This window comes from Quercus lobata, chromosome 6, assembly GCF_001633185.2.
Source record: "Quercus lobata isolate SW786 chromosome 6, ValleyOak3.0 Primary Assembly, whole genome shotgun sequence".
In the NCBI taxonomy this organism is placed as follows: Eukaryota; Viridiplantae; Streptophyta; class Magnoliopsida; order Fagales; family Fagaceae; genus Quercus; species Quercus lobata.
The window spans coordinates 17,976,668-17,990,263 of record NC_044909.1 but is presented as its reverse complement, the minus strand read 5'-3'; the positions used below and the strand labels follow the sequence as shown (position 1 = coordinate 17,990,263).

Below are 13,596 nucleotides of genomic sequence, written 5' to 3'. Positions count from 1 at the left end.
ACCCTCGGGCACTATTCACGTCAGGTAAAGGGTGACAGAAAGCTAATAGGATAGCCCCTAGTTCATTCTCAAAGACTTGGTTCTCTTGTAAGGGCCTCTAGCTGTACTTTGGTCAGGGATGAACAAGGGCTGGTTGTCCACTTTCAATCCTCTGCCCTTGCTGGGGACTTTTGGATTGGGCTTGCTCACATGGGTTGGTTCCTTTGGGCTGGGTTGTGTGCATCCTACAAAATGGACATCAACAACACATGTTGCCATGGGTTTTCATTCCTCATGGTCTTTTATTAGTAAATATTTTTGGGTTTTTCATAGATACTTGCAATGGGCCTTTGGGCAATTATTTGTAATGTTTGAAATAATAGGATAAGTTTCAAAATACTTTTGTAAATAACATTTACTATGATAAATTCCATATTGTAAATAATGTTCATGGTTTCTAATAATCGCATCATAATTTAAATGATAAACTTGTGGGATTGAATATTTACCATGAGTGTTGAAGGTATATATTATGGATGTTGTGATGCAAATGATGACCATGTATTCCATGGGTTTATAATATGAGAACATAATCTTCAAGACAACTCCCTATGAGCTTTTATAAGACGATTGCCATGGTTTTTGCCATAGTAATATTTAAGCAATAATTATACCATGATATTTTTTCTTTGCCAAGCGTTAATAATCTTGGGCTTTTTGATAAAATAATGCCAACGTAAATTAGGCTTTCGATATTGCTAGCGAGAACTAGGCTTTTAATATTGCCAATGAAAATTGGGATTTTGATATTGCCAGTGGGAACTGGGCTTTTTGACAAATAATTTGCCACGGGTTTGAATCATGGGCTTTTATCATGGGGTTGAATCCCATTGGAAAAATAGTATTGCCATGAATTTGAATTGTGGGTTTTTTCGAATATTTGCTAAGCATAAAATTCTTGGGCTTTAGAAAGGATTAGATTTTATCTCGCTCAATAAATAATTCGGGCTTTATGAGAAAATATTAGGTCCCATAGGGTTTTGCATTTGTAGCCAAATTTTGTGATAGAAATGAGAAAGGTTGTGGGCTAGCATAGTGATAGTCAAAAAAAAATATTTAGGCATGCCCAATAATTTGTTTGTGACATTTGAAAAGAAATAAATAGGTGTTATTTAAATAATATTAGATGTAAAGAAATGCACCCCAACAGTAGGCTAAAAGCTAGACACCTGGCTTGGGGTGATAGCTCCTACTCCTTGAAGCTCAAATCTTAGTTGTAGCACCAAGATTCTACCTTAATACTTGCCTTAATCCTATTGGCTGAACACAACCTTAGAAATCTTAGCATTTAATGCAAGATTACCCAAATATTCACCCACGTGTGATATTGCCTAAAGAAGCAAGGCAGCCCAACAGCAAATCACATCATTTTTGGCCAAATCCTAGGTTAGATACTCTAAATTTCAACTCCATCTAACATTACCCAAAGGAGACAAGCACTCAAAAAGTTCATACCATTTTTGACCAAATCTCATGATGGATATTCTAAAAATTCTCTTGCTAATCAAACCCAACGTTTTTTACTTTTGCTAATTGCTCCCTAAACTTCACTATAAAAGAAAGCATTGATAGGCGAAAAACGTATTAACCCCCTATGATAAATTAATTGATTAATTAGCCAAGTTTATTAATTAATCAAATTAACATGCAATGTATATGGTAGCATAAAAAAATCACCAATTAAACTAAGTATGCAGCGGAAATTAAATTGACATGGTGATTTGTTTACGAATAGGGAAAATCTACACGGTAAAAACCCCACCGGGTGATTTTAAGGTCACCACTCCCGAGAATCCACTATTATCAAAACAAGCGGTTACAAGTAAAGGAATCACAATACCTTATACCAACCTATAGTTGAACCCTTACCCCAATACTCAATTGGACTTGTTCTGTAGTAATAATCTCTCCTTTCAATGCACGGCTAACAGTACGTGCCTAAACAATTGCGCATATTCTAGTACGCAACTTCAATCACTAACTAGAGAAGGTTGCTGGCTGCAAAGTTCTTCAGTTCATCACACTATGAAGATCATGAAGTTGCTTGGTCACAAAACCCTATAGTGTACAAACACAGCAACTTCTTCACAAGAAAGATGAACTAGGGAAAATTTTATCTCCGGTCACACTTCTTCACTCTAGTGAAATTTGCTCTTGTGCAATTGTGCGTAACCTTTTACGGCCCTTAAAGTAATCCTTATATATGTTTAGGGTTGTGAGAAAAGAAAGCTCAAACACATACTCACAGATTGGATGAAAAACAGTCCTGAAAAACTAAGTTTCATAAACCTCGATAGATACCTATCTGTTGAATAGCTGTCGAGCCACGGGATTCAAGCAGCTCTTTAAGCCTCGATTGATGCTAGCTGTCGAGCATTAATGAGGCACTTTCACACTTGATTCTTGGACAGACTTGCATGACTTTAACACTTGAACTTGAAACCTTATTTCTTGAAGCATTAAACACATCATAGATCTACCCAATTACAAGTAAAGTGCGTTTTGTCAAAAGATTAGCCAATTACATAAAATAGTAACATATGTTCCTAACATTGAATCACATATGTCCTAACAAGCATCATCTACTCACCAAGGGGGACGAAATCCTCTCAAAGTCTCCATCAATCTTGTTATTTTCAACCCTTAATTTAGAAATAAGTTCCTTTTTAGTTCATAAATGCCCATACCCATCAACTCACAAATATTCCTTCTCTTTTATAACAAAACCCAATACCATAAAGGTCTCATGATTAGCTACAATCAGTCTCTCTCCACCTTGACCAAAAATAGCCAAGCACATTTACCATTTTATTCCCACATCACCATATATATGCTCACCCACTCATATAAGAGTAGTTTCCATCATTTACCAAACATCCTTCCATATATTCCATCATGTGTATAAGAACCTTGGTTAATATTTGCTACACTAAGCTGGGGTCTTTCTCTTCCTTCATTCCATCCTAATTTTTTCTCTTTTCCTTGTAATTATGAAGCCTTTAATCCTTGTTTATTGTTATTGTAATGAAGGCCATAATGTCTTGGATACTATGAAAGTTTTCCCTCATGTTGACTTAATAATAAGGAGGAAATATATGATTTTTATCATGTAAACACATTTATTAGTTTATCAGACGTTACCACTAGAGGTATATTATATTCACTGTTGGACCATTTTTCCTCTTATGTACTTGTTATAATGGGTCAAATGGGTGGGTTTGAGGTGGGCATAATTGGGTTAGGTATATAAAACTCATTTATCCATTAAAATCCATTTAACTAATTTGCTTCCAACCTAAACCCAACCCAACTCAATTATTATGGGTAAACCCCAACCCACCCAATTACCCAATTATCAAAATTACAAAAATGCCCCTAAAGTAAAAAACTCAAATCTCACTGCTCCACCTAGCCTTATCCTTCTTTGGTTCAAAAAGTGAGGTTGGAAAATTTCATCAAATCTCAAAAGAAAAAAAAAGAAAAAATTCACAGTAATCCTAAACTCTAATTTTCATCAAATCTCAAATTCTAATTTTCTCAGCAACCAAACACTCCCCAAGAAATAGAAGTGAAAGTAGACTCTCAAACTCAACCTCCTACCAAAAACTCTCTACACTCCTCTCCCCATTCTGCACCAAAACCCTTCTCACAGTAATCCATGCGCTGACGCATGTTAGAGATCTCGATGATCTGTTCCTCATCCCTAGGGATCAGCTCATGCACGTTGATCCACACGTCGGTGTGCTGTCAAATCGATTTGATGATGCTCTCAGACTTCTCGATCACTCCTCCGGCCTTCATGTCGTGGCACAGAATCTAGAACGACGTCGTCACGGTCAACGACGAGTCCAACTAGGGCTTCACGGCTCGACCCGACCCGCCTCTGTGGCGGTGGTGAGGTGGGCCTGGCAGAGCTGGAGCCGCCACGTAGTGGTGGTTGTACCGATTTTTTTGCTTTGCTTTGTCCCTTTGTTCTCTATTTGTTTCTTGGGAAAATGAGATTTTTTTTTAAAACTTGGAAACCCTAGAAAATTGAAGAAGAGAAGAGAGGCTGAAAGAAAGGTAGGGCTGAGTTTTTTGTTTTTATTTTGGATGGCAAGGGCTGGGTTGGATTTGGGTTAATTGTTTTTGGGTTAAATGGGGCTCAACGGGTTTTTAGTTAAAACCCAATAATTACTGGGTCTAATTGGGTTGATGCCCATTTAATCCAAATAATAATTTGGTGGGTTTAAGTTCAATTAGAGTGGGTGGGTTTGGGAGGGCAAATGGGTTTGGACTTATTTTACCACCCCTAGCAGTGAGGCTGTGTGTGATTGTGACCAAATGAGAAGGCTGGGCTGTTTATTTTACATAAATAATTATCACATTCTGGGCCTCGGACAATTTTCGTTTAGGCTATTTCTGGCCTTAAAACTGTCCTTTTGGATCTACTTTCAGCCCAACATGGTAATATTAATATAATATCTCATATTCAGTTTTTATTTCCTAGGGTGCATTTGGCTTCAGATTAAAAAACCAGCTTATTTTACTATTTAGCTTAATTTTGCTACTATTTATGAACATCACTGCACTTTTTGGTACTATTTATGGATCCCACTGTACTATTTCAGCTAACTTTTACCTTTATCTACAGTACTTTTTGATAATACTCAGAAAATCAGTAGGCTGGATGGCACGAATTTAGATTATTTTGAGGGCTTGAAAAAGAAGAAACAAAAAATATCAGGGGAGACCGGGGTCGACCGGCCACAAACCCTCCGATGATAAAGTTAGTCTCTTTATTCCGAAATAGGAAATTCCAAACTTATGGGGATTGTGTCTGGAAAAAACTTACCTTTGTTTGTCGAAGATTCTTGTTTTTATAGGTTCAGGAAACGGTTATCTATTTAATAACTTCCCCCACCTTTACAGAGTCCAAAATGTTTAAAGTACACCTCCATAACTGTCATGGAGGTTATATTTTATGCTCCTTTTTTCTATAACCGTTGTTGAGCTCGTCATAAGCAATGGACGGAAGGTCGTCCAAAAGCTGTAGAGTTGGCGTGATGAACTCGTCTAAAAACCTCTATGGATGAGAGTGTCAAGGACAAGTATCTCGTCTTCTGCTATTCCTTCTCTGGACGACCACTATGGATAAGTATGGAGTTGGCTCATTTTTAGACATCACCAGTTGCCCCCTTGTCCATGGGTCGTCTCTAGGATATGTTTAATGTTGTTCTCAATGCGTATTTAATGCCAACAATTAGGTATGCCATGTGTCACAATTTCATTGGTAACTAGCCACGTCGAGTTATTTTATCGAGAAGCATGCCACATGTCACTTTTTGATTGGTTGCGTTGTTTCAGATACCTAAGCTTACAACCTATAAATAGTAGAATTCCTCCGATACCCTTCACATTTCTAAAATTTCCTTCCTTGAGCTTCCTCATCTTAGTGCCTTGTCTAGAAGTGTCCTCTTGTCCTTAGTTCCCTCGTCTAGATTCAGATACTTTTTCATTCTCGTCCTCATATTTTAAGTTTTCTTAAAAATGTCTGAGACCCTTCTTTCCTCGTCTAGCAATAGCATGGATAAGGCCATAGACGAATATCATGATCCTAGTAGTTTTAGTGGCTCTAGTGATAGTAGTAACGGCAATAGTAGTAGTGGAGGAAACACCACGAACGAGTACACGTCTGGTGTTCTTGGGGTTCCTTTAGAGGTTCTTCAGGAAGAACTTAGGACGAGGACCGAGTCCGGATCCAAGGCTGGTATGAATGCGCCCTCATCCATAGTTCAGAATGAGGTTGAGGTAGTGTATAGCTGTGCCATAGGAGTAGCTTCCAAGACGGATGATAGGAGATTGGATTTACTTAAGAAATGGTACCAAATCCCAAACAACCTTAAACCTAGGTTAGCAGTTCGTAGGGAGTGGTGCTGTCAGCCACATTTTGGGATAGGTATCTATGAAGCCAATCTTTTAGGTGGACTTAGGCTACCTTTAAATGCCTTTGCTAGAGAACTACTTACTAAGTTAGGTTTAGGTGTCTGTCAATTCAATCAAAATGCATGGAGGTTAATCGTCTCTATGCAAGTTTTGTGGAGGGAGGTGTTTGAGGGGGACCATCCTCTTACCGTGGACGAGTTCCTCTACTGTTATAAGCCCTCCGAAATTAGTCAATCCCTTGGCTTCCATCAATTTATAGCCAGAGGGAAAGATTATAGATTAATTAAGTCCTTAGTTACCTCAGATAGGAATTGGAAGACGGAGTTCTTCTTCGCCTCAGGTTTCTGGGCTGGACACCCCATTGAGGTTGACCAGGACCCATTTCCTCTCTACACAAGAGAGTTAGGGAACCTTCATCCTAAAGGTATGCTTATAGCTGTAACTTTGTTATTTATTATATTTATTCTTGTAGGTAGTTATCTAATATTTTTCCTTTTCTCTCCCCCTCTTTTTTTATAAGTGCTAGACGAACTCATTTAAGCAGGTTTTACATTGAGTGAATCCAGAAGGCTCGTCTATACACTGACAGGACTTTTCATTCTCTGGTAAGTCCCCAACGTCTTGCCATCTGGGGCTTAGGTCCTAAACCATCTGCTAAAGCCATCGCACACGAGCTCACCGTCCGTAGATGTAAGTTTTCTTGTCGTCCCTTTTTCTCTCTTTTTCGTTTTTTCTCTCTTTTTTTTTTTTTTTTTTTGACGTCTTTCTTTTTAGGAATGGCTACAATGAAGGAGAACAAGGGTAAGGAAGTGATGGACGAGGCAACTAGGCAGGAGGTACCGCCTCAACCTCATCCATTAACAGGTGACAAAAGAAAGAACTTGTCATTAGGGGTTGATTTGGGGAACCTCCCAAGCAGGCACAGGGAGAAAAAGGCTAAGCATAGGTCGTCCAAGTCTAAGAACATCCAGTCCACTCCGTCCATCTCTATCCATGAGCCTGAGGATGTTCAGATCCTTGATGATCTAGAGCTTAAGGATCCTCCTACATAGGTCTCGTCCACAACCAAGGCGCCTTCCTCGTCTCAGCCTTCCCAACAGGTACCTCAAAACCTTATTGGGAATGAGGATCTAGCTTGGGAAAGGTTTGGGACGGTTGTGACAGATGCGGAAGTGACGGCTTGCTATAACATGTCTTTGAAGGACTTTGAGCATTCTAGCGTCCATAACCTTTTCAAGGTATGCAAGCTTTTTATTTTCCCTTTTATTTTTGTTTTTTAAGTCTTGTCTTGTTAGCAAGGTAGACATGTATTTTTGCTCTAACAAAACTTTGACTCAGGCAATGTCCAAGTTCATCGCCGCGTTTAGGCAAGCAACTGATTTGGACAAGACGAGGGTCTTGCTGGAGAGGAGGATGAAGGAGGTGAAAGACAAGAGTAAACGGTGGGCTGAGATAGCTGCTAATGCCAAGGAAAAGGCAAAGGAGCTACGGAATCAAATTGAAAAGCTGAAGACTGATGTCATAGAGAAGGACACTCGTCTTGACCACTTTCAGAAGAGGAATGATGAGCTGAGTGCTCTTCTTAAGAAAGCCAAGGAAGACGCAGTTGCGGAGTTTAAGGTGTCCAAGCAGTTCACGGACTTACTGGATACCAACTATGCAGCTGGGTTTAAGGACTTTAGGATGGACGCCGTGGAGAACTTCCCTGACATTGACTTCAGTTCTATCAAAATCAATCTTAATGGTGCTTCTACAAGCTCCCTCCTCCAGACAAGTTCAGAAGATGTCAATATAGAGGACGACGCTACTACTCAGCCACATCAGGACGACCAAAACACCAACGCCCCTCCTGCTTGAAGACGAGATTTTAATATTTTGGTTATGTATTTTTCTTGAGTTTTGTTTGGTCCTTGGTCTTGGGACCTTTTAATGTAACCCAAGTACACTAAGCTCATCCATAATTTTAGGACGAGCTATCAACAATTGGCTTTACTTTCGTAAAGGTGTTTAGACATTGGTTGTCCACCCTTAAACAATTGCTTGATTTTCTTTTCTATTATTGTATGGACGAGAGTTCTTTTTAATGTTATATTGTTTCAAATTTTTACTCATCCGTAGAAGTAATTCCTTCTTGTTTAAGTATATACATATGCATTTTCTTGTCATACTTTGAATTTCACTAGTATATCTCGTCTTTGTTGGTGATTATCAACATTACTCGTCCTTAAACTTAGCTAGTTTTCGCCTTTAATGAAGATAAGACACAACTTTTCACTCATCCATAGATTGAATTGTTTTAGTAGGCATCTTAATCAATAAGTTAAACACTTGCTTATGCATTTCCTCGCCAATGGGTTGGACATGCATTACGCTTCACCTCATCCGTTATACGGACGAACATCCTCTAAACTTGCTGTGTTTTGCTCAGGGAAGCCAAGGCTTTACCTCATCTTGGGCTTTTCAGCCTTCTTGTGAACTCATTTGAACGAAAAATAGCATAGAAACTAAGATTCACACAACATTATGTACATGTTATAAATATTGTTCACGAACAAGGCATATGCAGGGAATATCGAGGATGATATGAGTAACAGCGGGGATCTACCACTCGCAGCCATCTCAGCACTTCAAAGGAGCCCAGCCTTTCGTGCCCTATTCAACCAGCTTGGATTCAATGAAGAAGCAAGGAAGGTAGCAACTGAAGCACTAGTATTCATTGCCTCTGACTCCATTACATACTGCCTTACTGCTGAAGCTCATGCCAGCAGAGCTTTTGTAGAAACTACTACTGTCATCACCTTTACTGACGAAGACATGGAAATGCAGCACCCTGATCATAGTAGACCCTTATATGTCGCTGCTCAAATCAACAATGTCCACATACAGAAGGCATTAGTTGATACTGGTGCATCCTTGAATCTCATCCCAACCAGTACACTTAAAGCAGCTTAACATTTAATGCAAGATTACCCAAATATTTACCCACGTGTGATATTGCCTAAAGAAGCAAGGCAACCCAAAAGCAAATCACATCATTTTTGGCCAAATCCTAGGTTAGATACTCTAAATTTCAACTCTATCTGACATTACCCAAAGGAGAAAAGCACTCAAAAAGTTCATACCATTTTTGGCCAAATCTCATGATGGATATTCTGAAAATTCTCTTGCTAATCAAACCCAACGTTTTTTACTTTTGCTAATTGCTCCCTAAACTTCACTATAAAAGGAAAGCATTGATAGGCGAAAAACGTATTGACCCTCTGTGATAAATTAATTGATTAATTAGCCAAGTTTATTGATTAATCAAATCAACATGCAATGTATGTGGTGGCACAAACAAATCACCAATTAAACTAAGTATGCAACGGAAATTAAATTGACATGGTGATTTGTTTACGAATGGGGAAAACCTACACGGCAAAAACCCCCCACCGGGTGATTTTAAGGTCACCACTCCTGAAAATTCACTATTATCAAAACAAGCGGTTACAAGTAAAAGAATCCCAATACCTTATACCAACCTACAGTTGAACCCTTACCCCAATACCCAATTGAACTTGTTCTGTAGTGATAATCTCTTCTTTCAATGGACGACTAACAGTACGTGACTAAACAATTGCGCGTATTCTAGTACGCAACTTCAATCACCAACTAGAGAAGGTTGTTGGCTGTAAAGTTCTTCAGTTCATCACACGATGAAGATCATGAAGTTGCTTGGTCACAAAACCCTACGGTGTACAAACACAACAACTTCTTTACAAGAAAGATGAACTAGGGCAAATTCTATCTCAGGTCACACTTCTTCACTCTAGTGAAATTTGCTCTTGTGCAATTATGCGTAACCTTTTACGGCCCTTAAAATAATCCTTATATATGTTTAGGGTTGTGAGAAAAGAAAGCTCAAACACATACTCACGGATAGGATGAAAAACAGTCCTGAAAAACTAAGTTTCATAAACCTCAATAGATACTTATCTGTCGAACAGCTGTCGAGCCACGAGATTCAAACAGCTCTCTAAGCCTCGATTGATGCTAGCTGTCGAGCTTTAATGAGCAGCACTTTCACACTTGATTCTTGGACAGACTTGCATGACTTTAACACTTGAACTTGAAACCTTATTTCTTGAAGCATTAAACACAACATAGATCTACCCAATTACAAATAAAGTGTTTTTGTCAAAAGATTAGCCAATTACATAAAATAGTAACATATGTTCCTAACATTGAATCACATATGTCCTAACAAGCATCATCTACTCACCAAGGGGGACGAAATCCTCTCAAAGTCTCCATCAATCTTGTTATTTTCAACCCTTAATTTAGAAATAAGTTCCTTTTTAGTTCATAAATGCCCATACCCATCAACTCACAAATATTCCTTCTCTTTTATAACAAAACCCAATACCATAAAGGTCTCATGATTAGCTACAATCAGTCTCTCTCCACCTTGACCAAAAATAGCCAAGCACCTTTACCATTTTATTCCCACATCACCATATATATGCTCACCCACTCATATAAGAGTAGTTTCCATCATTTACCAAACATCCTTCCATATATTCCATCATGGGTATAAGAACCTTGGTTAATATTTGCTACACTAAGCTGGGGTCTTTCTCTTCCTTCATTCCATCCTAATTTTTTCTCTTTTACTTGTAATTATGAAGCTTTTAATCCTTGTTTATTGTTATTGTAATGAAGGACATAATGTCTTGGATACTATGAAAGTTTTCCCTCATGTTGACTTAATAATAAGGAGGAAATATATGATTTTTATCATGTAAACACATTTATTAGCTTATCAGACGTTACCACTGAAGGTCTATTATATTCACTGTTGGACCATTTTTCCTCTTATGTACTTGTTATAATGGGTCTACTTTTATATTAACCGACTATGGAGGAATGCATAATTTTTTTATGCAAATACATTTATCAATTTTTCAAGCATCTACCACTAGACGTTTTTCCTATTTACCACTGGACTATTATTTAAGCACTTATTATTGTTTACCGCTAGATTATTATTTAAGCACTTGTTGTGGTGAGCCATCTTTTGTGCTAGCTTTTCTTTACGATGGATATTTTTTGAAACTTTATTATAATCTTTGTTAAATGCAACTTAGACCTTGAGCAAAATGAGCTTTTCACATTCACCAATAACCTTTGGGCTATATTCCAAGCCCAAAGTCAAGTCCCAATCTTGACTTTCCAAATATCATATTGGTGAAGAAAAAAAGGCCCCAACAGTGACTACCCTAAAAAATAAATAAAAATCTTACGGCCGCCTCTGTCATTCGCACTCCACCCACCCCCAAAAAAAAATGAAACTCATGGCGTAGGGACAGAACACACCAAATGGGCCTAAAATCTTGTCTACCCTTTATGCTTCATAACATGGCTCATGTGGGCCATTGGCATGTCGCCTCTATAATCTCTATTGGGTTAGCTTTCTTTTTTTGAGATAAAAGATAGAGGTTTGTTCTTGATTCAATCCCCTCTACTTACATTTGGCTGAGAAAAAAACAACCATGTGTGTATAGCACTAGCAGTACTATCATCCATCAGAATCATCACCCAATTAGAAATGATGTGGCACCGATTTTTTTTTTTTTTCATGAGTGTTGTGCTTTGGAAGGTTATATTGATGTTAATGGCCCCTCGAGTTGTCATAATGATTTAGAAAAAGGTTTTTTGGTTCTGTATTGTGCTTTGAGTTAACATGAGTTTGCTGGTTTTAGCTAAAAAATCAAGCCAAGAATGAAACATATAATGCAAATTTATTTCATTTGACAGGGCTTACACAATCAACAGTACAACACGTATTTATTTGAAGTCTTCTAGCTAGCTAGATCCCTTCAAATATTAGACAAAATTCATGAAGAACTGAACAAGCTTTCTACATAATTTCTGTGTCTCAAAGAGCATAATTAGAAAAATTCTCACATGACCAAACTAAAATGCATTACTTGCAAACATACCCAACACGTAGAACTAAACTGTAAATGAAAATCACCCCTGCTGGACAGCCGACAAGGTTTTGCTACGCCAAAGCTCATGAAAATAAACAAGCATTCTGTCCCTAGGTGGTAAATTGTGTTTGATCAGTCCGTGATTCAGAAAATTCTTCATCCATGCAATGATGGCAGGAAATTTTGCAGGATCCACAATCTGCGTGGACCCAACTTCCTCCCAAATAGGCAGCCAGTAAGCGATCCATCCCAGTGCAATGTCCAAATACCCAATGCTTTCCCCTCCAAAAAACTTTTTCCCTTTTATCACTTCCTCTATCTTTTCCACAGCCTCTATGGCTAATTTTCGTGAATTCTCCTTTTTCTCTCCTAGGGACCACATAGCAGTCCATGCCGCATCCATAAGCTGTCCCAAGAAACAGAAAATTTTGGATGATTAAAATTATGTGATGAAAGGATGAGTGAGTTGTTATGCATCAGCATATGTGTGTGAAGTGTGATATCCATAAAATTTTGCGTTTCCTATGCACTAATTTGGGAACATGATAATCTCTCTTAGTAAAGAAGAATGCTCATAAAAGTGTAGGACCTGTAGGTTATATGAAGAAAAGATGAAATCGATTGAGTATTTTTAGACATACTTTTAATTTCCCATACTCTATCCATGTGTGATGATAATTGGGTTTGTCCAATGTAAGCCATAGAAAAAAAAAAAAAAAAAAAAAGGGGGTTTGTCCATTAATTGTTTGTCATTTTCTGTTCTGGTTGAAACTTAAAAGGTTAAAACACTACTCTCAAATCTCATTCAATTTCCAATTTTGTTTTTGATCTGCAAAACGTCAACAATGAATCAAAGCCACTTTTAAATTAAAACCAAAAAAAAAAAAAAAAAGAGACTGGTATAGTTAAATATCGTAATATTAGAAAGAAAATTAAAGAGCGCACAATTTCTCAAAGAAGCTATATATAAAGCCAACAGGAATTACCTTCTCTTCTGCGAATTTAGCCCAAAATCGTGCTTGGGCTATTTCATAAGGATGTTGAGGCAGCAGTGGATTTTGTTTCCAGGTCTCATCGATGTATTCAAGAATGATGAATGATTCAAGGATGACTTTCCCGTCATGAATCAAGACTGGAACCATTTTATGAACTGGGTTCAGCTTCAAAAGAAGAGAGCTCTTGTTGAAGACATCTTCTTCAATGTACTCATAATCAACACCCTTCAGCTTTAGAGCCCATTCAACCCTCCAGGCAAATGGGCTAGGCCAAAATGACAAAAGTTTCACCTCCTGCTTCGCCATTTAAGATTTAGGTGCGGTTTTGTGCACTTGGTTTTTTTTTCGTTTTGATGAACAGGCTGAGGCTGCCTGTACTTGTACATGTGTGTCTTCCCAGATATTTTGAAAATTCAACATCGGAGCATGAGATAATGAGACGCCAAGTTTGACTAAATTAGAGGTCTGTCTAAATGTTGAATTTTCTTTTCATTGCTTTTTCCTATCATAATTTGTTTTACTCAATATTGTCAATTCCCTTTCGGAATGTGTAATGGAATAAAATATTTTGATATCAATCTTCTCAAAATCGAGGTAACGTGCCTTGTCTTTCAATTACATTTTGGAATACTTTAATGTTATATATATTCAAAAAATGATGATAC

The 13,596-nt window shown here is 37.9% G+C and overlaps 1 protein-coding gene across 1 annotated transcript; it reads right to left on the bottom strand.

Annotated features, from left to right (window-relative positions):
* Positions 1–11,728: 11,728 nt before the first annotated feature.
* Positions 11,729–13,309, bottom strand: LOC115951031 (glutathione transferase GST 23-like). The gene is made up of 2 exons (XM_031068349.1): positions 12,923–13,309; positions 11,729–12,342 (listed from the first exon to the last, which is right to left on the bottom strand). The coding sequence occupies exons 1-2, from the start codon at positions 13,235–13,237 to the stop codon at positions 11,977–11,979; spliced, it is 681 nt and encodes a 226-aa protein (XP_030924209.1). The 5' UTR covers positions 13,238–13,309; the 3' UTR covers positions 11,729–11,976.
* Positions 13,310–13,596: the final 287 nt, after the last annotated feature.

Excerpts from the sequence above, each read along its gene's own strand:
- LOC115951031 (XM_031068349.1), bottom strand. The coding sequence starts at position 13,237 with ATGGCGAAGCAGGAGGTGAAACTTTTGTCATTTTGGCCTAGCCCATTT. Across the intron at positions 12,343-12,922 it reads CTAAATTCGCAGAAGAGAAG|CTTATGGATGCGGCATGGAC; the intron begins GTAATTCCTGTT and ends TTCTTGGGACAG.